This window comes from Capricornis sumatraensis, chromosome 5 (genome assembly GCF_032405125.1).
Source record: "Capricornis sumatraensis isolate serow.1 chromosome 5, serow.2, whole genome shotgun sequence".
Lineage (NCBI taxonomy): Eukaryota > Metazoa > Chordata > Mammalia > Artiodactyla > Bovidae > Capricornis > Capricornis sumatraensis.
The window spans coordinates 91,514,572-91,542,011 of NC_091073.1; the positions used below are offsets into that span (position 1 = coordinate 91,514,572).

Below are 27,440 nucleotides of genomic sequence, written 5' to 3' on the forward strand. Positions count from 1 at the left end.
AAGCCTAGTGTGTTGCAGTCCATGGGGTTCCAAAGAGTCGGACATGACTGAGCAACTGGACTGACTGACTGACTGAGGAATTTTTACTTCATGGAGCCCAGGGAATTCAGGTCAGGCACAGGTAAATATCAGGCACATGGGTAAATATCCTCATCTCACCTGACTGTTCTCATGCAGACATGTAAGAAATGAAGACTAGCCAAATGCCAGTGCAATCCAGCATTCTTAAAAATTTTGGTCCTTCTGCTGGGACGATTTTAAAGGTATTAGATTGTTAGATCTGGAAATGGAAGTATTTTACTGCAATTGAAAACAAATCCCACGTATGTAGGGGTCCCTGAGTTGTTCTATTAATTTGTTTTCACTTTCAATGGATGAACCATGAGATACAGTGGGTCTGAGAGCATATGACTGCTGAAGGCCCATGCAGTCATCTGCTCTTTTGCAGGGATAGATAATGAGGATTTCTAAGCACTGGTGGTTTTCGGATCTCCACATCTGTCCCTGAGGGCCTGGCATGAGATTGCTGACTCATTACACACAGCTGTCACAAGAGCAGATCATTCGATCACTAATTACTCTATTAAATGCTGTTCCGGGCTGTGGCTGAGAGTGTCTGCATCATCGTAAGCCACGTAAGAAAACAGAATGATAATTCAGGAGTCCAGAAGGGGCTTCACTGTGGGTAAGGAGTTGGTAAGCTTTTGTCCCAGCAATGATGATATGATAAATTCACTAGAGATTGTGCAGAGGTAATTCCCTTAAATCTAGAAAAAAATAAAATCTGCTAGGTTTACCTACATAGTATACTATATATCTTTACGACTTTCCAAATTGTGTAATAATCCAGTTTTTTCAACAACTTTAATTTGTTGCTTGCTATACAATGGGGTCCTATGCATGGGCTCACCTATGCATGTAATGTATTCATCACTTTGCAATCATCCCCAAACTTGTCTTAAACACATAGAGAGAGGAAAACCTGTCCAATTCCATGTATATATTTCCCTGGAGATTAAAAGCAAAGTATAAAATACTTCTTGTGTACGGAAACTCTTGTTTACCACTTTTCAGGGTTGCTAATGGGTTTTACACCTGCACATTTTGAAGTATATTAATTGTGTGAAAGTTGTGGGGAACTAATTGTCTCTGGTGAGAAGGTACAGGTGCAGACATAATGAACAACAGCAGATTACTCTTCAAAATCATCCACCTATTAATGTAAAGAATCATTTGACAATGCAACAATGTTTTGTCATTTGTGTGGGCGCCTGCTTTTCTTTCACAGTACCGGAGTGAGTTGTTTCTTACAGGGGAGGATTTTTTTTTAAATGGGGATAACTGAACTGAAGATTTTTAATGCAGTGACAAAAATCAGTCTTCTCATTCAACAAACATTTACTATGTATCTATTGTGTGTCAGGCACTGCAGCGTATGTGAAAATAAGAACAAATGGATAAATTCAGTATTAATGGAAGAGGCAAGATGATTCCATAAACCTGATGAGAAACGGATGTGTGTATAAAGAGACAATGTTCTCAAGCAGACAATAAAAGGTTTACATCTGGCTATAGAAAACCAAGAAGGTGGTTATGAGCCATTGATAGCCAAGCCAGCTGCCTACTCATTCGGATAATTAAAGATAATAAATCACGTTTCAAGAGATCAGAGAATGATAAAACTGAACACGCGATAACACGTATCAGCTCCTTACTGTGTCTGTAAGGTGGTATGCTGTGGTATTAGAAATACACTTTTTCCTCCTGAATTGTCCAAAGAATGAAATACGTGGATATGTGAACGAATTATGGCCAAACAGCTTATGTCTGTCTCTTGGTTAAATAAGCACGACATTCAAAACAGTGGACCTTCTTATCCTCTTTGTGTAGTATTGTGTGCGTGTGCTCAGCTGTGTCCGACTCACGGACTGTACCCAGGCTCCTCTGTCCATGGAGTTTCTCAGGAAAGAATACTGGAGCAGGTTGCCATTTCCTCCTTCAGGGGATCATCCGGACCCAGAGACTGAACACATGCCTCTTGCATCTCCTGCACTGGCAGGCGGATTCTTTACCACTCGTCACCTGGGAAACCTCATCCTCTTAGTGGCTACCTAAGCCCTTCTGCTTGCATTAGAGTTGTTAGCCCAGTGAAGAGTTGGTTCTGAGTTTGACTCCCATGTGTCAACTCTAAGACTTTTTTAAGATTTAACATATCCATAGAGCACAAGCATTTGACTTATTAAAATTATATTTATTTAATCTAGTCAATCCTGTAAGGTACAAAGGATTTTCAAACGATGTTCCTCCAAGGTTCTGGGTAGTACCTTAAGAAAACCTGTGTGTGGAAGGGGAAAGGCTCCTGACACAGGCCTGCCCTTCCCTGAATCCGATGATAGTGCTATCCCAGACCATCAGTAGGAGGAAAGGCTGTTATCACAGTGGGCATATCCCTCACTGAAATTCACAACTGGGTTCTTCTGTATGGAGTGACCTTAAGAGTGGCCTCTTGGTCTTCAAATTTACAGGCTACCCTGTATATATGCTATATATCATCTATAGCCCCTAACTCCAAATTCTTTTAATACTGTTAGTGAAAGTGTACACTACATATATATGCATCTTAAAAATGTTAATAATCACTCTGCTTCTGAATTTATTTAGAATTTAAAAAGGGTGAATTCACTTGGTTTTAAATAATTTTATCTTAAAAAATTGTAAAGTAGTCTGTTGATTCTGCAGCTCAACAGGGAAGAAACATTCCCTATCACATTACTTAAAGTGAAAGTATTTATATCTGTTTTAATGCATCTTTGGTATTGCTATGTAGTATTATACACATACACAACAACCAAAAACCTGAAAATGGAATTATTTGATTTTGAAAAGATGAACATAAAAAAGGTACACTTACAAGAATAATAATTCAAATGAAAATGTGTGTGTTTTTTAAATGAAACTTACCCACTGACTATCAAACTGGATCATGCCATGAGGGAAAATAAAACACGATGAAGGAGAACATAAGGGAAAAATAAAGAAATGATGAAAAAGTGATTACAATGGGCAAAGATGCAACAAAATATTAACTGAAGAGATAATCTAAGAAAAAGAGATCCATTTCATCCAATCACCACTCTCAACAAAGATAAAATCATGGGGTAAAATAAACTCTATTTCTGAATACAGAACCAAACAAAATAGAAATCAAATTGAAACAATGGGGTATTCATTGAAAAAAGCAAAGACCAATTTTCCAGTATATTTCTACTTGATCTTTTTTTTTTTTTTTAAAGGAAACTTTTGTGTAAATAAAATATTTCATGGGCTATTTTCTGTGGCCTGTTTTTTGGATGCAAACTCTGGATACTCTATATTTGTATAAACAAAGCAAGTAGCTTTCTAGCTTTCTCATTTGTTTGTGAAAAGCAAGGTTTATGTAAATACACAACACCTAAGCCATTAAAAGGTATATCTGAAATTCAACGGCCACTTGTAAAATTTGGGGCAGTCTTTGTATTAAAAAGAAGAAACAGATAAGAGCAAAGGATAAAGGGGCATTCCATTATTATAATACAGGAAAGTTCAAACACTTGTATGGGGAACTAGGTCTTTTTCATCTAGTCAAGTAAGAAACTTCTGGAAACAGCATGTCCTTCTCTGTGAGGGCACCCTACATTACCACATGCGACATTCAATCCACTTACCTCCTGTCCTCCATCCAGGGCACAGAGCTTGGTGCTTTGCTTTTTGGCATCAACTAGCACATTAAACATCGTACACATAGAAGCTGGAATGCGCAGGTCAGTGGTTTTGCTTGCCTTTTGCAGCTTGAGTTCGAATGCGGTTCTTGTTCTATTCATTAAAACATGAATTCAGAGTAAGAAATCTGACATGTCCCCCCTGATTTGTAAAAGTGAAATCAACACTACAAGATGCTAATTTAAAACATGCAAATACAGAGTGTGGCCGTGCCTGGGAGCTGGGAGGTGGGATGCTCTTCTTTTTAGGTGTCTTGCATGAAAGATCAGACTGTGATGCTACTTGGATACTCACTCAGACAGTTAAGTGAAACCGTTAAGTTTTTCCATTCAAAGTACACACTAGATGTCTGCATGAGTATCCAAGTAGTATATTAAAGAGGAGCAAATCCTTTGTGTGAGGGTTTACCAAATTAAAAAAAAAAAGGAAAGGTTTGGGAAAAACTAAAACACATAATTAATGTGCAACACAGAATATATAATCCTTTTATGTCACTTAGTTTCTCTTTCAAACACCTGAAGTTGCATTTAGTTTTTTTTTTTTTAAAGAAACTGCATAATAGATGATTTGGAAATGGTTTTGCTAAAATGTACAAAGAATATCCATAGATTTGATACATTAGAATCACAGATGCCAAACCTGATATTTTTTAAACATTAAATAATCTAATTCATGGCTTTGCTTTACAAAGCCATTAAACATTATTTTAAAGAGAGAATTTTTCTTGCTTTGAAGATTTCAGTATTATCCAGTTGCTCCAACCAGAATTTGTTATTCCAATATGCTGCCTGCATTGCTCTTGTATATCTCATGAACAAAGGCAATGGGGAAAATAATGCTAATTAGGATGAAATGCTGATTTTGTAAAAAGTATTAAATACAACAAAAGTGCATGTGGAAGAATTCAAAGCCTCATAACTTATTTCTGGTTAAGTTCTGAAGAATGTAAATGGACACTTGGAACTCATCTGATATGGATAGAGAATACCAGAAAACAGAACAATTGATGGCAATGATCATCACTGAAGTTTGCCACCTCATTTCACAGCACATGAACACAGTACATAATGCATTAAGTACTTAACAGATCTCTTCCATGTGTCAGGAAGCACTGCCTTGGGGATTTAAAGTACAGCATCCCCAGAGATAACAATAAGCACAACAGAAAGGATTAATATGGGTATGGGTACTATGGCTGAGAGCAATGGTTTATTGTTTAGTCACTAAGTTGTGTCCAGCTCCTTGTGACTTCGTGGACTGGAGCCCACCAGGATCCTCTGTTCATGGGATTTTCCAGGCAAGAAAACTGGAGTGAGTTGCATGCCCTCCTCCAGGGGATCTTCCCAACCCAGGGATTGAACCCGCTTCTCTGATGTCTCCTGCATTAGCAGGCGGGTTCTTTACCACCAGCGCCACCTGGGAAGCCCCAGCGGCAATGGTCAGGAGACCTGAAAAAAAGGAGTGGGCCAACTGTATCAAGTACATTCATCCTCAGAGTTTAGGTCGAAGTACGTAATGTCCTTTAAATTTTGGAAAAGCTATACATATTGAAACCTTTCTTGTGACAGTTATGTAAAAGGTACTTGGTGAAATGTGGTATTTCGGGTGCTTGGCAGAGTAAGCAGCAACTTGAAAATACATGTCTACCTTTTGACACAGGCTTCTATCATGTCACTGGCCATTAGTTTAAGTCTTTGCTCTAAGTGATGGGCAAATTCTTGTTCTGGCCAGTGAAGATCAAAGACAAACATTTGCAGTGCATCAAGTTTCCAAAAAAGGTCTTCTGATGTTGCTGAGCCATTGCTAGAAGAAAAAGGAAGAATGAACATTGTGAACTTCCACTATTAGCTACATGGATCATCCATACATTGTTTTCTCTTTTTTTTTCTGTTATCAATTGTTGTCAGTGAAAAAATGCCACATAAAACCTCTAATGATCAATATTTTCTTTGCTCAACCTCCTAATTTTCCCTTTTCACTTCTTCTTAATGAATGAGGCAAGGCAAGGAGAACAAAATAGAAATATAGCAGTGAAGTGTCATAAAAAGAGGTCAAATAATGGGTAATGATCTTTACTAAAGTAAAAAATAAAATTATATACATAGGAACAGACAAATGTTCTTTACCAACCTCTAGGATAAACACAAAATACATATTTTCTCCTAGAAATTCAAAGAAGTATGTTTTATGCACGAAAATCCATATGATGGCAACTATAAGCTTCACCCAACTCATGCGTATATGCTCCTGTCACCATGATGCCTTCTGTTTGTCTTCACGTATGTTGCCTTCAGGGCTTTCAATTTCTCAGTTACAGGTAAAGGTGAAACAGGTACCAGGAATGAAATAATAGATTGGGTAGGGAAGCAAATCTTGCCTCTATTTTGAAATGCTTTGGGCCTTTTCTCACTCATAATTAAACCTTACTTAGTACAAGGTATGGTCTAACAGAGAAAGGTGTTCTCAAGTTGGAGCAACATCATCTATTTCAGGTCCTTCCATCTATATAACCAAGAAGCCAAGGTCTGCTATGCCTTCACGACTATGGTAAGGTTACTCTAGGGACCATGTTTTCGCACCATGCAAGGAGGTAATTTGCATCAGAGTATATAATATTTGGGCCAATGATAGTATTATATACTTTCCATTAACCTAGTGTACAGCCTAAGAGGAAAAGAGATGATGTGAAAATAACAGTCCTATGTATACTGCAACGTAATTCTAAAAGAGAGCAACAGAAAAAGAAACAAAAACTGCTGTATGATTCATTTCTGCTTAGCTTTCCAACATTTAACATACACTAATCTGAAATTTCTGTTTCAGGTTTGTAAAAGAAAAATTTTAAGATAAACTAATTTATCACAAGGCATGGTGGAAAATTTTTATAAAGAAAAATTCTTTTAAATAACCACATTGTTTAGCTAAACATATCTTAATTAGTCAGCTTAAAAACAATCACCTCCTGCTCTGGCTAATTAAAGGCTTCTTTCTATGCTCTTGCTCCCCCACCGCCTCAGCATCTCAGCTCCATCACCAATCTACTCCGCTCTCCTCCTCCCATCCTGCCCGTAATTCCTCATGATCTCCTCAACTAGCCAAGATGTCCTCAGAGTTAAATTCTCAAGGGAGCAATCACAGCAAAGCAGTGAACATTACCCACAGCACTTTCTTCACTTACTGTCTCCAAACCGTAATATTCAGTGCCCCAAAAGTATCATTAAACAAAAGAACCAGAGGACCTTACCGACACTGCTGTAAAAAAAAGTTTGAGAAAACACTATACTTAATTCTTCATTTTGCCGCTTATATAATAAAAATAAGTGAAAAAAATCATGAAGCAAAATCCTCTGATACACTTACAGTGTGCAGTTTGGTAGATTAGAAGAACTATGTTTTAAGAGTAATTGAATGTAATTGGCAAAGAAGCAAATTTATTGCTTCTAATTTTTCAACAAAACAACAGCAACAAAACCCACCATTAAGACAAAACCCCAAATAGTAAAGGTAGAATTCTAATAAAAATGGACTTTCTCATAATATGTGACAAATAAACCTTTATAGGGAATATGGATATATGTTTTCTGTTCTTTGATCCTGTTACGGAATGATTCTAAACGATACATATGCTTAATTGGGAATGAAATTAAGGTAACAAGTGTTTGTTACAATTAAATAGATGAAAAATATAAATAGGTTTTCTCTCAAGCTGGCATGTATAACCTGCAATTTATTCATAACTTTTTCATTTTAAAATTATTTCTGATTAGTGACCTATCCCTAAAAGTATTAATCACAGGTTAAAGAATCCAAATGTGAAAAATGGAGTCTGAGATAATTTCCTAAAAATGCCAGCAGTAAACTTACCTTACTGGCATTCACTCCTAAAGCTAAAAGAGCCAGAATTTTATAGACAGGGAGAGAATTGGAGGAGCATCTATTAAGATGATTTATACAAATGTGGGTTCAAAGCTTGTCATTTGCTGGCTCTGAGACACTGACAAGTTCTGCCTTTTAACTTCTTAATGACTTAGTTTCCTTAACTGGAAACAGGGGAAAGTAATATTTACCTCACAGGGTTGTCACAAGGCTTAACCAAGATAAAGGATTTGGCCCTCTACCTCAATTAATGGTAGCTAAGTTTCTTCTTTGAATTATTATTTTTTCTAGCTGACTTCATGTGAGATCTTGTGCAAAGCGTGGGCTATTACTGAGCTCATTTCATTTCTGTGAGGCTCAAACTTTTGGAAACGATTCATTATGGGTAATAATGATGATTGGTGATAATGTAATAATAATTATGGTAATAACAACCATAATCTGGATTGTAGTTATATAGTAGTTATCATTTATGGAGACCCTAGGCTGTGCCAGGCTCTTCTCACAGTTTTTTAAAAATCCTCCCCAAAGCATCTTTAAATTAGATGTCATAACCATTTTAGAGTTGAGGAAACTGAGGTTAGGGAAGACTTAATGATGAATAAGCTAAGCTAATGATGAATAAGGATCTAAAAGTAGGGCTGATCGATTTCAAAGCCCACGTCTTTTTCACTTTAATGACTCTCATTTACCAAATCTGCAATAGGGAGGCTTGTGACAATCTGGAGTTAATAAATATGGTTTGTAATAATATAAAGATTATTTAAAAAATAACAAGATGCAACAAATGGTACATGAAAGGACAAAAGAAGACTTGCTGGTACTGAGTAACAAAGGACAAACCCTTCTCTGCAACCAGCATTCTTGTTTCTTTCAAGGTGAGACTAAGATAAAAGCAGGAAAAGATTGTGTTCTTAAAACTATTCTTACAAAGGTTTTTCTACATAGACAAGATAAATCACACAACTGGAGTCAACAAAGGATCCTGGACATACACAGCACTAACCACACTGCTTGCCTGAGTACGGAAAACTCCGGTTATATCACTTAGACTAGAGTCACAAGCTAGGGCACAAAATGACCCTGCCCCACAGATCACATATGAACATCAAAGCTGGGAGTACTTAAAAAAAAAAATCTATATTATGTATCATCGATATGCTAAGCTTAGCTTAATAGCTTCAAAAACTCAAACAAATAAAACCAAAACATAGTATTCCTCCACCAATGATGGTAAATGCCATGCAATCTAAACACGTTTGCACAGAACACAGCCCAGGCCATGCACCAGCTAACACACCACCAGGAAAGAAGTGAGGGATACACACGTGGACTCATATAAAGAAGCCATCCACGAAGGAGTAGAAAAGCTAGGAATCTGTGGAAGATTAAGAGGCAGACTTGGAACTTTTGGAAGAGCTACATTGGGAAGACTGTTGGCGATATTCCTGTAAAGAAACAAACAACGTGGGAAGGGACCACCATAAGCAATAACTACAGATGGCCATGTGTAAAGTCATAAGGGCAGGATAGAAGAGACAGGGGCTCTGTGGACACTACTGCGAGATACCTACTTGACAGGCTGCCATGTCTCTTGCTCAAAACCTCTGTGAATTGACTGAGCGATGGAAGACTCCATGAGATCCACGTAGCGGACAACCAAGGGCACAAAGATTTCTTGCAAGTGTTTATGAAATTTTCCGTTACATAAAAGTGCTGAAATAGTCAAGCAGAAACAGAGTTTGTCAGAGGGCTTATAGCAGGCATCTGGAAAATATGGATGAAAAACTTTTATGGAAAGAGTATCACATAGAATCAATAAAATACAGAGAACAATGGGCTTTGTTCCTCATACTGGATATCACGCAATGAAAACTAACCAAGAAATATAGTCACCTTCTCCATATGGCTGTCAAAACCATAAATGTATCACTATAAAATCTTCCTGGCATGTGGTATGGTTTTATTTTCTAAAAGGTTTAGCTCACGAGGCATTTGGCCACTTGTTGGAGATTCAAACGAACTGTGGAGTGCCCTAAAGATCTCGACACATGTAAATATGGCAATTAACCAGTTATAATCCTCGTGGGCTTCCCAGGTGGCTCTAGTGGTAAAGAATCTGCCTGCCAGTCCACGAGACATAAGCGATGTGGGTTAGATCCCTGAGTCAGGAAGATCCAGGAGGGCATGGCAATCCACTTCAGTATTCTTGCCTGGGAATACTGGGAAAGTCCCAATTCTTGGGACTTCCCTGTAGCTTAGATGGTAAAGAATCTGCCTGAAATGCAGGAGACTTAGGTTTGATCCCTCAGTCAGGAAGATCTCCTGGAGAAGGAAATGGCAACACACTCCAGTACTCTTGCCTGGGGAATTCCATGGACTGAGGAGCCTGGTGGGCTACAGTCCATGGGGCCGCAAAGTCAGACATGACTGTGCAGTTAGCACACATTCTTGCCTGGAGAGTCCCACGGACAGAAGAGTCTGGCGAGCGAGAGTCTATGACGTGGCAGGAGTCAGACACAACGGAAAAGATCTGGCATGCATACATAATCCCTGTGGTATGCTGTGTAGCACAGAACTAAACCTATTGAATTCTAAAAGATAAGTCTGCTTGCTTCTAAGAGATATACTAGTTTAACTCACCAGGAGGGTGACTGTGGCCTTGGGAATGTCTATTCCACTTTATGAACTTTTTAATTATTTGTGAAATTTTTCTTAATCACTCACTTCTCCATGAATGTATGTAAAAAAAGTCAGCATATCACATGCATTTTTTAGTTGCCCATTAATCTTCAGTGAATTGTGATGTAGTAATAGAACAAACATCCTACCTAACGTCATTGCAGGAGTCTAAGAGTTGATACTACTAGGATAGGACTGCTGGACAAGATGCACTTTACCTCCACTAAGAGAAGAGATGGCTGCTTTCTATGCATAGGTCATAACTGTATTAGAATAGCCAGTGCTGTGGATGGAATGTCCATGTCCAAAATTCATATGCTGAAATCCTAACTCCCATTCCCCAGTGGCTCAGCATGTAAAAAATCTGCCCACAAAGCAGGAGACACAGGAGACATGGGTTCAATCCCTGGGTCTGGAAAATCCCCTGGAGAAGGAGATGGCAACCCACTCCAGTAGTCTTGCCTGGAAAATCCCATGGACAGAGGAGCGCTGCTGCTAAGTCATTTCAGTTGTGTCCCACTCAAATGACGTAGCAGCAGCGCTCCTCTGTCCATGGGATTTTGTGGGCTACAATCCTTGGGGTTGCAAAGAGTTGGACAGAACTGAGTGACTGAGGACAGTAAGCACATTAATATGATGGTATTAGGAGATGGGGTCTTTGGGAAGTGATTAGGTCTACGGCAGAGCCCTCAACAATAGGATCAGGACCCTTCTTAGAGACCCTAAAGACAATCCCTGGACCCTTGCACCATGTAAAGTTACAGCGAGAAGATGGTTGGCAGTGAACCAGGAAATCTAGCCCTCCCTAGACACTGAATCTGCTGGTGCTTTGATGTCAGACTTCCCAGCCTCCAGAACGGTAAGGAAGAAATTTCTGTGACTTATTAGCCACCCAGTGTGAGGTATTCTGTTGTGGTAGCTGGAACGAACACAGTGTGTGTCCAAGTTGCACCATGAGAGAAGAGAAATTCTGTAGGAAAATACTAAGTAATGCTAAGCAATTGTCAACAAATAATTTGTCATTTTTCAGATGCTAGCGCATATTTCTCAAGGGGACATCCTAAACTCAGTTATGATTTCTTTAAATAACCTTCAAAGTGAAAATGTATTCATTTAAAAAGTACTCTGTGGTTACCAAAGGTATTTCTTAAGAGATGGTATTTTAGCTGAGCCTAAATGATAGGGGAGTCTTGCATGGAAGATTTAGAGGGAAAGTTTCTGGGAAGGAATGAGTTGGGGTGCTTCTAGTAAAACAAAAAAGCCGATATGGCAGAAGCAGAGTGAAGAAGGGGGAAGAATACTCCCAGGTAATGTCTCGATGGTAGGACTCTGTGAAAAGGACGAATTTTACTGGGGAGTGGGATGCATTCTTATTTTTATTAAGAGAGGAGTGACATGATATCGTCTCTCTGGCTGCTGTGTGGAGCTGGAGTAGGTGCCAAAGGGTGGAAGCAGAGAAGAAGGTGAATACTCAGTCCTTTTCTACTACAGACCAGGTGAAAAGTTGATGATGTTGGTGGTGGCAGAGGTAGGAGGAGATGCAGAAAAGGCTCATCAGTAATCCCATTCCTTTTCTTTCTCAGCAGGATGAATGTGGTTTACAATAGTGTACTATATACTTAAAGTTGCCAAGAGAGTAGATCTCAAATGTTCTTACCAAGCCCCCTGCTCGAAAAACTGTAGCCATGTGAGGTGAAGGATGTGACAACTAACCTTAATGCATTAATCACATCAATACAAAAGTATATCAAATTACTGCACTGCACACCGTAAACTTACACAGTGTTAAATGTCGACTATCTCAATACTTTTGTTTATATGAATTTGAACAGCTGTATATGCTTATAGTTACTAATCTAATTACTAGAATATATTACTATTGGCTTGGCCAAAAAGGTTGTTTGTTTTTTTCTGTAACATCTTATGGAAAAACCAGAATAAACATTTTAACCAATCCAACAGTATTATCTTCATTAAATATTCAGCTAAATACACCAAATTCCTCATAATCTCTCTCAGGGCAAAAATACTTCTTCAAAAACCTAAAGTGAAGTCGCTCAGTCGTGTCCAACTCTTTGCAACGCCATGGACTGTAGCCTACCATGCTCCTCCATCCATAGGATTTTCCAGGCAAGAGTACTGGAGTGGGTTGCCATTGCCTTCTCCAGGGGATCTTCCAGACCCAGGGATCGAACCTGGGTCTCCTGCATTGTAGGTAGATGCTTTACCATCTGTGCCACCACGGAGATCTATATAACAAGTATAGATCAAAATCTAAACAGTGTTTTAAAACTTGGGCAAAGTATGTGATGTTTTCCATGGCAGCACTAATAAGAAAAGGCTCATAATCTCTTTAATTTAGTGATTCTAAAATTGGTCAGGGGCTGAAAACTACAGACACATGAACAAGGACTAGGAAGTTATTCCCAAGTACAGAAGGAAATACAACACTGTGGTTTTTCTGAATCTCTGACATAGTTTAGCATGTTTTTTTTTAGGTGTAATAATCTTTACTGGTTTATCTATATGATAAAAGATTTCCCACTAAAGTGAGAATGATAATCATATTAACAATAAATGTCTTATGGAGGAGACTCATGTTATCTTACAGATGTTATTATTACCACACTGAAAGGAGCTTTATTTATTCCTAGAAAGGTAGAAGGTACTACAGATCATGTAATTCAATTCCTTGTACCAAATGGTTTCCCTGGTGGTTCAGACAGTAAAGAATCGACCTGCAATGTGGGAGACCTGGGTTTGATCCCTGGATTGGGAAGATCCACTTGAGAGGGGCATGGCAACCCACTCTAGTACTCTTGCCTGGAGAATCCACATGGAGAGAGGAGTCTGGCGGGCTACAGTCCACAGGGTCACAAAGAGTCAGACATGACCAAGTGACTAGGCACACGTAAGTAAGGCTGCTTACTCAATAAATCACTGCAGTAAGAAAATCTGAAAGTATATACGCTAACCTGAATTTATTGGTTCTCTACTTCAGAAATCTCCTTATGTTCCTCCTCCACCTTCTTCTCTTCGTTATCATTAGCATTTCTGAACTGCCAGTACTATGTTAAGTTCCTTTCTAGGTATTCTCTCATTTAATCATCACAAATGCTCTGTGAGGGAAGTGTTATTATTATTATTTTTTTCAATCTCTTCAATATAGGAGATTGAGAAACAAATCATTTAGGACACTTGGCCAAGTCACTTAGTCATTAGACAGTACAACAAGGATTTGATATCAGAACCCCTTCTTAACTTTCAGATTATAATACTTGCTGTTTAGTCACCAAGTTGTGTCCAATTCTTTCGTGACCCCATGGACAGTAGCCTGCTAGGCTCCTCTGTCCATAGGATTTTTACCAGGCAAGAATACTGGAGTGGGTTGCCATTTCCTTCTCCAAAGATTCTTCCCGACCCAGGGATCAAACCTGCATCTCCTGCATTGGCAGGTGGATTCTTTACCACTGAACCACCTGGGAAGTCCAGATTATAATACTATTTTTTCTCAGTTTTAGTTACCATAAACTATTATCATGCTCTCTATCCATTTACACATCTGTTCAACTTACTATCATCATATTAGCATCTTTTAAGATCTAGAAATGTCATAAACTCTTCTGGGTTAAAAAAAGAAAAAAAAACCCTGCAAATGACAAACACACTACACCATATCTTAGATGACTTACATGTATTCGGAATTAGAATTTTTAAAAACTGTTACAACGTGAAAAAGTGAAAAGGTTAGCAAAACCATTATATTCAATGAATTGAAAAGTGAACTAAATTGGAGAAACATGATTTATCCAGCTCTGTTCTTCTTTCTCAAGATTGTTTTGGCTCTTTGTGGCCTTTCAGCAATTATACTCCTGTGTATATGTCTGAAAAAAACAAGAACACTAATTTGAAAGGATATATGCACCCCAATGTTCATAGCAGCATTACTTACAACTGTTAAGATATGGAAGCAACCTAGGTGTCTATTGACAAATGAATGGAGAAAGAAGCATCTATCAACAAGTGCCCACATATAGACAATGGAATACTACTCAGCCATTCAAATAGAAATTTCGCCAACTGCAGCAACACTGATGGACTTGGGAGGCACTATGCTAAGTGAAATAAGTCAGAGAAAGACAAACAGTATATAATATCATTAAAAGTGTACTTATCTAGTAAATAAAAAAGACACAGACTCACAGATATAGAGGACAAAATAGTAGTTACCAGTAGGAAGGGGGAAGAGGACTAAGGGGTGTGTGCATGCTAAGTCGCTTCAGTCGTGTCTGACTCTTTGCGACCCCATGGACTGCAGTCCACCAGGCTCCTCTGTCTGTGGGATTCTCCAGGCAAGAATACTGGAGTGGGGTGCCATGTCCTTCTCCAGGGAAGAGGTATAAACTACCAGGTATAAAATAAGCTCCAGGGAAACAAAGACACTGATGCAGAGAACAGACTTGTGCACAGTGTGGGAAGAGGAGGGCGGGATGAACTGAGAGAGCGCGGCATTGAAACATACACATTTCAATATATAAACAGATAGCTAGTAGGAGTTGTTGTTTAGCAAGAGGAGCTCAGCCTGATGCTCTGTGGTGACCTAGAGGGGCAGGATGGGGGGCTGGGAGGTAGGCTTAGGAGGGAAAGGATATGTGTACACTTATGGCTGTTTCCTGCTGTTGTACGGTAGAAAACAACACAACATTGTAAAGCAATTACCCTCCGATAAAAAATAAAAGGGTATGCTCCAGTGATACCTTGCAAAACACAGGAAATATAGCCCACGTTTCACAGTAAAGATAAATGGAGTGTAACATTTAAAAATTCTCAATCACTACACGGTACACCTATGTATATGTGTACGTATTCAGTCACTCAGTTACGTCTGACTCTTTGTGACCCCATGGACCAGCCTGCCAGACTCCTCTGTCCATGGAATTTTTCCAAGCAAGAATACTGGAGTGGGTTGCCATTTTCTACTCCAGGGGATCTTCCTGACCCAAGGATCAAACCTGTGTGTCTTGCATCTCCTGCACTGGCAGGTGCATTCTTTACCGCTAGCACCACCTGGGAAGCCCTGTACATCTGTAATACATAATATTTTATACCAACTATATTTCAATAAATAAAAGTGAACTAACACTGTGAAAATATTCAGTGAGCTTATAATACACACTGAAAGGACAATTTCATGGACAATTTTACATGGCTGTACAGCTAGACTGTGTGCCTAAGCCTTCATTTATATGGCCTCTGAATAAAAAGTATAAAGAACCTTAGGCTTTGCATCTTGATGAAAGTGAAAGTTGCTCAGTCGTGTTCGACTCTTTGCCACTCCATGGACTATACAGTCTATGGAATTCTCTAGGTCAGAATACTGGAGTGGGTAGCCTTTCCCTTCTCCAGGGGATCTTCTCAAGCCAGGGATCTAACCTAGGTCTCCCACATTGCAGGTGGTTTCTTTACCAGCTGAGACACAAAGAAGGCCCAAGAATATTAGAGTGGGTAGCCGATTGCTTCTTCAGCAGTTGCATCTTGATAGGTACTATTCAATATCATCATTATTTTGAACTATAGCAAAGCCAAAATACTGCCTAATGTTAACAAATCATTTCACCTGCAAATGAGCAGTCTACCTCGTCAGTTCAAATGCTACTTTACTACACATTTAGAGATTAGGTAAGTTGGCTATTCAGTCATACTTTGTTAAGATGAAAATGCACATAAGGAAAATCACAGCTCAGTTACTATTAAATGTTACAATGATTCTAAGATTAAGTAGCAGTTGACTCAAATGTATTTCTGGCAAGAGCTCTCTTTTATGAAACAAATTTTACATCTACAAATGGGCACTTTACCTCATTAATTCAAATGCTACTTTATTGTACATTTAGAGATTAGATATGTTGGCTATTAAGTCATGCTTAGTTTGTTAAAATGAAACACATAAAGAGAATCACACACGATTATTATATTATTACATGTTATAATGATTCTAAGATTAAGTAGCAGTTGACTCAGATTATTTCTAGTAAGAGCTCTCTCTTTTTTTTAAATATAATTGATAAGCACTGGATTCATTATCTTGTTAAACAAGTCTGCTTCTCTTCTCTTATTCCAATCCCAGGAATAAAAACAGAGATCATCCCACCTGATCAATATACCAGCAACCTGGAAGTTGTACCAGAGGTCTTTCCTTCAGTTCCTACCTCCAATTAGGAGTAAGAACCTGCATAATTAATATCCTTACTATCTTTCTAGCACATCTCATCCTTCTGTTCATCAACACTGCTGTTGTCCTAGGTCCAGTCCTCTCATCTCCCATCTTGGCTAAAGCAATAATTTCCTAACTGGTCTTAGGCACCTAATTTTCCTTCTGCCCATTCATCTTCTTAAAATCTCAAGCAGAGGGGTGTGCTAAAATATGAAACAAAGAATGTATCTCTTAAAGATTATAATTTTTAAATGGATCCTCAACACAAACTTCAAAAGCCTTAGTATGAAATGAAAGCCATCTATGAGGTATCTTCACATGACCTCTTTGGCTCATTTTGGTTCCCTGATTCCCTTACTTCCTGTGGTCCAGCCATAGTGATTCTGATGATTTAGTTCAAGTAGACACTTTCCCATCTAAGCCTCTCTTGAGATGCTTCATTCTGTTGTCCTTTTGCCAAATGACTGGTTTCCTCTGTTTCTTCTTCACCCTGCACAGGCTTCTACTGTGGTCCATGCTCTACTTCTGTACTTGATGACGCATCTTTCTTCCTATAAGGCTGCAAGGTCCATGAAGAAGGGACCTTGTCTGTATTCTTAGTACTCAACAAAATCCCTGTCTCAGAGCAAGTGTTCAAATCTTTGTTGAATGAATGACTTGAATACTCTATGAAGATTACTATATAGTTACTACATTATTATTCTGTATAAGAATGTATCAAGGCCTGTGTATCTTTTCATATTTTGTGTAAAATATACAGCACTAAATACTTTTATGAGAAATCCTATTTTTAGACCAGTATGTTCAATATTAGACCGCTAAGAATTCTACTGGATAGTCACTGTTGTTTAGTCACTAAGTTGTGTCCAGCTCTTTGTGACCCCATAGACTGTAGCCTGGGCTTCCCCTGGTGGCTCAGTAGTAAAGAATTCATGGGCAATACAGCAGCCAGAGGAGACACAGGTTCGACCCCTGGGTTGGGAAGATCCCCTGGAGGAGGCCATGGCAGGCCACTCCAGTATTCTTGCCTGGAGAATCTCATGAACAGAGGAGCTTGGCGGGCGACAGTCCATACAATCACAAAAAGTAGGGCACGACTGAAGTGACTTCATGAACTGTAGCTCACCAGGCTCCTCTGTCTATAGGATTCTCCAGGCAAGAATACTGGAGTGGGTTGCCATTTCCGTCTCCAGGGGATATTCTCGACTTAGGGATCGAACATGTGTCTCCTGCTTGGCAGGTAGATTCTTTACCACTAAACCTCCTGGGCAAGCGCCTCTACTGGATCTAAATGTCAATTTTGTGTCTCTCATTTCATTATTATTATTCCTTTGGGCACGCTTGTGGGATCTTAATTGCCTGACCAGTGACCAAACCCAGGGTCCCAGCAATGGAAGCCTGGAATCCTAACCAGTGGATCTCCGGGGAATTCTATGTCTCTTATTTTAGTGAATGTACCAAAGGGAGTATTTCTTCTGTTCAGTTATGATTTGACAGCAGACTATTACATCCTGCAGAATTAGGAGAAAATGGAGATTTCCCTTATTTCCTAAGTACAGTCACAAGTGTTGAATTCTGGCCCAAAGTTTGCTCATGTTTTAGCAGAGCTTTCCTATTTTATTAAAAATATCAAATTATAAACCTAAGTTCCAAAGTTTTAGAAAATTGGCAACTGGTAGTACTACTTCTTCAGTAAAAGGCAAGGAAGGATGAAGGGAGGGATGGGACGGAGGAGAGAACGGAAGAGGAAAAATGAGAAGAAATGAAGAGAAAATACACAAGAAAGGTAAACAGAGAGAGAGGACTCGGTTTCAAAAAGCAGGACTCCTTGGATGCAGACGACACTACACTTGTGTATGTAAATGTATGCTCCTTTTCTCAGTTGCCCATATGCCAGTTTGCATCCCACTCCTATCAGACACTGTCAAAAGCCCTCTTAATACATAGCCCCAGGCATCAGAATGAGTGCTTCTATCTTCCCCATATGGTGTAATAAGGATGGGTTAGGATTTGGGACTGCCACCTGTCCAAATCAAGCCTTTACAAGGCATCCACTGCCACAGCTCATTGGAAGAGGCAGGTTCTCAACATGGCATCATTCAAGAATGCTGTGACCTTATACCAGAGGTGTGGAAGTAGAAAGAACTGCTCAGAAGGATTCTCACATAGTGGTTATGAGAACGTAAGTGGAGGACCAGCATCTACTTTGTTGATAAAAGTATTTTTTTTCCAAAAGATTCCATGTTTTCCAAATACCACCTTGTCAAAAATAGGGAAGCATCAATGACATCAAGCCCAACGGTACAATTAGAAATGGCAAAAAAAGTAAAAGGCTTAAATAAAAGGTAAACTGGGGTGCAGATGTGCCCAATTATTTTGAGCATTAATTAATTAATCCCAATAATAAGTTATTGTTGATTATTTACATACCCCAAAGAGTCTTACATTTACAAAAGTACTTGTCAGAGGCTTTTAACAGTCAGATTTCAACAGAGAATTTAAACTTGATCCATTTAGTAACAATTACTAAGACAATAATCACTGGAAAAATTAAGAATAAGCAGATAAAAGAGTTTGTGTATTGTGTTTAGGGTTCATGTATCTTCTTTAGGGAGAGGGGAAAGGCTACCCTGGAGAATTCCATGGAGTCCACGGAATTCCATGGGGTCGCAAAGAGTCGGACTTGACTAAGCAACTTTCACTTTCACTTTCTCCCTGTTGACAGATGCATATAATGGGATCCCCATCACAGAAGTATGAATATGAAGTTCAGGAGAAAAGCCAGGAGGACTGTAGCCTAAAACAGCATTATGTAAAAAGAAAACACACACACAAAAGCAAATCAAACATACTCCCCACTCAGACATAGGAACAGTACCCAACCAAGAGTCTGGGACATTAAGTAGCCACTCAGTAAATATGTGTTTACTGAATAAGTATCAAAAAAAATCCAACCCCTAAAGGAAACTCTGAGAGCATCCCACTGAAGTTTAAGTAAAATAGAAAACTCTTCAGGTTTTATTCTCCATTAACTAAAAACATGATCAGCAATTTTATATAGTTTGGTAATATTTAATTTATACTATATTGGAATGAGAACCACCTAAAACCACACCCAACCCTCCCTTTCCTCTCAGTGTACTTTAAAAAAATATTATTTGTCTATTTGGCTGCACCAGGTCTTAGTCGCGGCAGGCAGTATCTTTTAGTTACAGCACATGGGCTCTAGTTCCCTGACCAAGGATGAAACCTGGGTCCTCTGTATTAGGAGTGCAGAGTCTTAGCCACTAGCCCACCAGAGTAGGCCAGAGCACTTGTTAAAAAGTCTCTATTCCCTCAAGATAGGAGGTTAGAAGGAGCGAGAGCATTGATGTTATAAAGTTTATAATTTGGGGAGCAACAAATCCAAGTTTAAAACTATAATTAAAAATGTCATAGCACGTAGTACATATAATTGAATTGCAGCTTTATAATCTGTTGCATTATAGTTAGTAGTGCCCATAGTAGTGCCCATGGATGGGCAGAGTAGTATATCCCCATCTCCATTAGATTATATCCTTTTCAAGGGTAGTAATTGTTTTTATGTATCAGTAATGGCATCCAGTCCCATCACTTCATGGGAAATAGATGGGGAAACAATGGAAACAGTGTTAGACTTTATCTTTTTGGGCTCCAAAATCACTGCAGATGGTGATTGCTGCCATGAAATTCAGACACTTACTCCTTGGAAGGAAAGTTATGACCAACCTAGATAGCATACTCAAAAGCAGAGACATTACTTTGCCGACTAAGGTCCGTCTAGTCAAGGCGATGGTTTTTCCTGTGGTCATGTATGGATGTGAGAGTTGGACTGTGAAGAAGGCTGAGCGCCAAAGAATTGATGCTTTTGAACTGTGGTGTTGGAGAAGACTCTTGAGAGTCCCTTGGACTGCAAGGAGATCCAACTAGTCCATTCTGAAGGAGATCAGCCCTGGGATTTCTTTGGAAGGAATGATGCTAAAGCTGAAGCTCCAGTACTTTGGCCAGCTCATGCAAAGAGTTGACTCATTGGAAAAGACTCTGATGTTGGGAGGGATTGGGGGCAGGAGGAGAAGGGGACGACAGAGTATGAGATGGCTGGATGGCATCACGGACTCGATGGACGTGAGTCTGAGTGAACTCTGGGAGTTGGTGATGGACAGGGAGGCCTGATGTGCTGCGATTCATGGGGTCGCAAAGAGTCGGACACGACTGAGTGACTGAACTAAACTGAACTGAACTGAAGGTGACTAAGAGTTGGTAAATCATGGGCATTCAGACCCTGTTTCTTGAAGAATTAACTTAGGGAAAAACAAACTAATATAATCATTCAGCAACTTCTATTTCAGTCCTCAGTCATGCCCAGCTCTTTTGGGACCCCATGGACTGTAGCCTGCCAGGCTCCTCCATCCAAGGGATTTTCCAGGAAAGAATACTGGAGTGGGTTGCCATCTCCTTCTTCAGGGGATCTTCCTGACGCAGGGATTGAACTGGTGCCTCCTGATTGGCAGCCAGATTCTTTACCACAGAGCCACCTGGGAGCATTCAGCAAGGCTTAAGGCAAAAATAAACAGAAAGTCTTGTGGTCTAGCAATTCTCATGCTGCCTTTCATGAGATCAGTATTAAAGCCAGATGGGAAAGTCTGGAATTTTACTCCACTTACACGCAATCTTCTGATCTTTGGGGTTATGTCCCTCAATACCGTCCTGGTAATGGCAACAGTTGAGTATGGCAGTAACACTAACTTCTAAGAAAATACACAAATAGATTAAAATTTAATGTCTACATGGAGTAAAGATTCTAGAGAAGAATTCAGTATAAACAAAGCTAGTGAGTCATTGAATTTACCTTCCTTTTACTATACTGGTGGGTAAAACAAGTTGTGACACACAATTTTGAATTTAATCAACTTTGGGATCGGAGTCATTTACGCATTTTAGTGGTCATTTCATAGTTTGTAAGAGCGTTATAAATCTAAGTGGGCACACAGCCCCGCTATAATCTAGAAGTTACATTCAACTGTTCCTAGTAGATGCATGTACAGATCTATCTGTAAACACTAATTTGTGAATTTCAGACATACAGCTCATTTAAGCACTGAAGGAAGAATGACATGCAGGTGCCAGCCCTCCATATTTCAAAGCTTGAAGATTAACCTAATATACAATATGGTGACCTAACAGTTCTTCATTTGAAAGAAATCTGAAAAATAATCTCTGATACAGCCGAAGTGTGAGAATAACCCAGCGGGATTTCCACCTCTTCATTTCTTAATGAGTTTTTTGATAATGAGAGGTGACTTTGCCAGTCACTCTGGGCTCTATTATGGCTAATTTGACTCCACTTCACTCTCCTTGTTAATTATTAACACTAGCCTTTTTATCCTCATGAGACCACATTCCAATTTTTCTTTTTTCGATTTTTATGAGCCCATCTTTATGAAGGTGAAAGTCTTGGAGAACAGGTTTTCACTTAGTGTAGAACCTGAACATTTATTATTCGTTTAGGCAGAGATGCTGTGACACTGATTATACAAGCACGGGTGTTCTTTGGGATGGCTTTAATGTGCTAGCAATGCAAAAAAGGCTGTTAATTAAAGAAGAAGCGCCATGGTATTTTTCACCCGGGAATCAGTTCCCAGTAGAATGGTCATTTGCCACTTGCTAGCATATCCACAGATTAAAAGGTGACTAGCTCCAAGGGTTTGCCTTTCGGTAGTCCTGAGAGGAATGATTTGTGCTATTTGCAGATGGCTTTCATTTGTCAGAGGCAGTCACTAGCCCTACCTATTATCCACAGGACAATTGTGGAAAATAGCACACAAGGGTAGAGTCTATTTGTACCAGCTTCACAGTCATTCAAGATCATTCAACTATCATGCTAATTGCTTCATTATGAAAACATTTATTTTCACTAATTTTAATACATCTCTTTTTCAAAACTGTTTCCTTAGATACCATTTAAAGTGATTAGCCATCTAATTAAGGCTTTAGTTGGGGAGAGTGCATCAGGATGGATGGAGGCAGGGTGGAGAGGCAAGCAGGAGTTCAGTCTTTTTTGGACAGAAATGAAGGAGCCCAAGTTTGTTTTCTTCATCAGTTCTGCTCTGGGAGACAGTGGATGAGCCTGTGAGGGGCAGGAGATTGGGGACAGTAGCTAAAATTGTGGTGCAGCTGGTACTCTTCCCTTGAGGAAAATCACGTTGCATCTCTAAGGATTCTTGAGTCTAAGACTTCCCCTAATCATGCACAACTGGAAGGAAACACACCTAGCCCAGACACAATTCTTTGCTTCCCCTCCTTAAAACAGCAACTGAATTTGCTATCTTGAATCTCTTTCCCCTCTAATTTGTTCAGTCCCTGGAATTCTTGTCATGGATGTTTTACAGTGTACATGCTAAGTCAACACTTTATCTGGTCCTTTCTGCATGCTTTAACCAACCTACTTCTATAACTTAAGGTGCTGATAAACATTTTATTAGGGAGGAATATAAGTTTAAATGGGCTTCCCTGGTGGCACAGATGGTAAAGAATGTGCCTGTGATGCAGGACACCCTGGTACAATCCCTGGGTCAGGAAGATGCCCTGGAGAAGGAAATGGCAACCTACTCTGGTATTCTTGCCTGGAGAATTCCATGGACAGAGGAACCTGGTGGGCTATAGTCCATGGGGTTACAAAGAGTCAGACATGACTGAGCGACTAACACTTTCACTTTCAAAAGCCTCAAGAATCTACTATCTTTAAAAGTATTATCTTATTTTCGAATGTCCCCAGAACTGCATTTGTTATTGTAGATGAAGTGGTCAGGCTCTAACTCACTGCTGTATTGGTTTCCTGTCAGCAAGCCCTAGCTGAGGTACCTCACCTCCCAGGTACCTCGCCTCCTAGATAGAAAATGAAGATGTTTGCCTAAGATCCTCTCCACTCCCCTAAAGATAAACACTTATTTTTAAATATCAAAGCATAAATGTTTTCACAAAATAAAGATGGTAAATATCCAATGTGAACAGCTGAATTATTCATTAAAAAACAAAGACAACTCAGCTAGAAAGCTTCCAAGCACAAATAAAGCACAAATTCTAACTAATATCTCTGTTAGAGGCATGTTGGCAATTTTTATTTTGGAAAAGCAGACATAAGTATGTGACATCATTAATAATAAATCACAACCATTTAAAATTTCTGTATAATTAGTGGTATGCTACGTGTGGGGTAACAGCTGCTGCTGCTGCTGCTGCTGCTAATTTGCTTCAGTCGTGTCCAACTCTGTGCGACCCCATAGACGGCAGCCCACCAGGCTCCCCTGTCCCTGGGATTCTCCAGGCAAGAACGCTGGAGTGGGTTGCCATTTCCTTCTCCAATGCATGAAAGTGAAAGGGAAAGTGAAGTCACTCAGTCGTGTCTGACTCTTAGCGACCCCATGGACCACAGCCTACCAAGCTCCTCCGTCCATGGGATTTTCCAGGCAAGAGTACTGGAGTAGGGTGCCATTGCCTTCTCTGGGGTAACAGCAAGCACTGCTATTCAACAAATTATCTCACCTAACAAGACTGGACAGTTCAGAGCAATCTGTTCCTATTTTACCCCTGACTAGTTAAGGTTGAAATTAATTAGAATTTGGACTATAACTCTAATTGGGTCAATATGGTAAAAACTGTCATACCATGGCAGTGATATAAGAATTTTTCTTTGGGGATGTGGTGGTAAAAGGGTAGAAATTTTATGTTTTCCCATAAGCTTTCCAAAAGGAAATTTGGGGGCAGCTTTAGGTTGACATTTAACATTTGAACTGAATTCACTAAACGACCATCTGAACATTTCAGGAATTTAATAAAACAAACACATAATTATTAACAATAATCTTCATTATTATAATATTCATTACTATACTACAAGCAAAAAAATTTGTCTTAGCAGTTGCTGCTGCTGCTAAGTCGCTTCAGTCGTGTGAGATATTAATACTAAGCGGTTTTGGCTTTGGATGATAACTTGTGAGTTTGAGTTGAAAGTTACTATGTTCTATTTCAATTCCCCAGACCACATCGTTTTCCCAATACCAAAAGGAAATTACGGCACAGGGGAACTTTTCTATCTACCTGACTACACAGAGGAGCTGTTTTTCTCTGAAATAATTGATGCTTTCTAAAATATGTTAATCACTGCAAAATCAAACCTAGATCTAGACTTGCCCCCCAAACGGACAGCACTCAAAAGAGATCATTAATAAGTGCTTCTGTGTGATTAAGTAACGTGCAAAAATGACAAAACACACTATGTTATGCATTTGATAGTAGCCAATATTATATAAATGGTTTAAACAGGAGAGGGATATGACATTCTTTTGAATTAAACATTTGGTTAAAAATCACATTTCTCTTTTAAAAATCAAATTTTGTCTTTTTTAGTGTTTTGTTTTTGGACATGTTAAGAGATCTTAAAAATAAAATTTAAAAGATGTTAATTTATTGGCATTATAGTAGAGGTTCCCCAAGAAAATTTCTAAGAAATCTACAACATATTTTGTTTTCTCTATAAATAAATTGCAATATATTGAATAAGTTAAATTATCTTTACTATGAGCATTAATAAGTACTTTCATCTTAAAATAACCCTCTAATAAATTTAAATATGGTTGATTCTTGAATTTTCACACAAGTGGAAAAAAGCAATGTTAGAAATAATCCTATACTTATTTATTTTCATTTAGGGACTTAATGTATAATACATTCATTTTTGGCAGCAGGTTTTTTGCTATATATTTATCATAAGACAATATTAAGCCTGACTTGTAATTTCTTAGCAGAAAAAAATGATAAGAGACTGGGAAAGAAGAAGGTCATTTGAAGTCTGCTAGCTGGCAGGAGGAAACTAAATTAGAACTTAAAAACTGGCTGAAGACAATTTGCAGAATAAATGATTCACATTTGGATAACTGTGGGTGTAGCAACTCCTAAGAGCAGACATTGTTGCTGAAACTGAAGTAGGAATTGTAGCTTAGATCTTTGACTTATTAATAAGACGTTTTTGGAAATTAAATTGGATAAGAGAATGAATAAGATGGCTAAAGGAATCATGATTGAAATTTTAACTGATTGATATATAAAATATTTATTTAGCATTCATTATAGATGAGCTATTGCCTTCTTTAATCCTCACCACCAATGACAGTGTACATAATATTATTTCTTTATTTTATAGATAAAGAACTTACAGTTTACCAAGATTAAGCGATTGTCAAAGGTCAGGTAGCAACTAGCAGAGACAGATGTGAATCTGTTGGGCACTAAAGCTTATGTTATTAATTACTACCACATGATGCCCCAGTTACTAAAACAAAGGTTCTTACCCTGATATCCAAAATACAGATGTCCATGGGGAGTCCAATATTACACACAATTTCATATCTATATAGATGTTTTTTCCCAATAAAAGAGCTGTAGTTTTAGCATAGACTCAAAGGGATGAATAACCAAAGGAAGGTAAGAAATGACGGACTAGAGTGATGAACAAAATCAATAGAGTAATTAAAAAAAAAAGATACAAGTCCAAAAAATGATTTAAGTTTAAACCTAGAAATACAGAGTAGTGATATCCTGGAAAGAGAGAAGGAAAAAGATCTGGAGTTTTCAAAGACAGCAAGTGTGAACTGTATCACCAGTGTGACTAAGTTCCTGGGAAAGAGAGGGCAGTCACGGGCTGCAGGAAGACCAGGCAGAAGACGGGCAGCTCTTCTTGGGGCCTGGGCTACTCAAGTCATGTTGTGGGCACTGCGTTCTACTAGGCACCACACTCCAGAGCAATACTGAAAAATGGAGTGAGGTCTTTTGAGAGGAAGCTGATAAGAATGGTAATGGGCATGAAAATGCTAAGAGTTAAATGACTGGGAATAATGGCTGGAGAAAGAACATATGTAACAAAAGAAGGACATTCCACTGACCTAACAGAATAAGTCAGAACCAGAGGTTAGGAGGACACAGAGTTCAACCTGCCTTATAGTGAGAGGAATGTTCTAGAATAGGGAATTAGTGACCCCAAGACCACTACAAATGTTGAAGCAAAGGCTGTCAGTAGAAACCAAACTTAAGTTGAAGGGAAATTAAAAAAAAATTAAATTTTCTAATTGGAGTATAATTGCTTTGTAACATCGTATTAGTTTCTGCTGTACAGAAAAGTGAATCAGATAATATGTATACATATACAACCTGTCTGTTGAGCCTCCCTCCTACCCCTGTAGGTCATCACAGAGCACCAAGCTGAGCTCCTTGTGCTATAGAGCAGCTTCCCACTAGCTATCTATTTTACACTTAGTGGTGTATGTATATCAATGCTACTCTCTCCATTCTTCCCACCCTCTCCTTGCCCTCCTGTGTCCACAAGTCTGTTCTCTGTGTCTGCATCTAAAAAAATCATCATAGGAAAGGCCCACAGGAAACTATATGCTAAGAAACACCTCCAAAAATTCGGATGAAAACCTGTGTCTATACAATCTGCTAGAAGACCACGGACAAGAATCATGATACAAGTTATTACTGCATTGGAAAAAGATGTCTCAATAGAGAACCTTTAAATTCTCTTTAATTTCTAAATGAGAGAGAGCAAGCCATACCACAGGGTAACATTACTATCATCTGTAGAACCAAATCTGTTCTGTAAGCATTAGTACACTGTGGATAAGCAGAAGCCTTGATATGGCAGGACATCTAGAATAATAAGTTTCTAGGATGTATTTCAGGGATGTTAGCATTCTCAGGTACTTTAGAAATATTGATCTTTGAAGATTTCTGATTCACAAGGTACAATGAGAAGGTCCCTGTGTTATCAGTACTCCTGAAGGCAGGAGGGTAGGCATAAGAGCAACTTTGGGAGCCAGTGGAGCAATATGAGAGTGTT

The 27,440-nt window shown here is 38.9% G+C and overlaps 1 protein-coding gene across 15 annotated transcripts in view; it reads right to left on the reverse strand.

The window, feature by feature from the left end:
* CADPS2 (calcium dependent secretion activator 2) overlaps nt 1-27,440 on the reverse strand; it is a 563,191-nt gene that overhangs the window by 64,072 nt on the left and 471,679 nt on the right. For 7 of the 15 annotated variants that reach the window (XM_068972950.1, XM_068972952.1, XM_068972953.1 and 4 more), the window contains 3 exons: nt 9,210-9,351; nt 5,407-5,562; nt 3,705-3,852 (listed from right to left, as the gene is read on the reverse strand). In XM_068972950.1, the coding sequence (XP_068829051.1) occupies nt 3,705-3,852; nt 5,407-5,562; nt 9,210-9,351 (446 nt within the window). Of the gene's footprint in view, nt 1-2,961; nt 2,977-3,704; nt 3,853-5,406; nt 5,563-8,963; nt 9,084-9,209; nt 9,352-27,440 lie in introns of all 15 variants that reach the window. The other 8 variants (XM_068972943.1, XM_068972946.1, XM_068972947.1 and 5 more) reach the window with 3 other exon arrangements.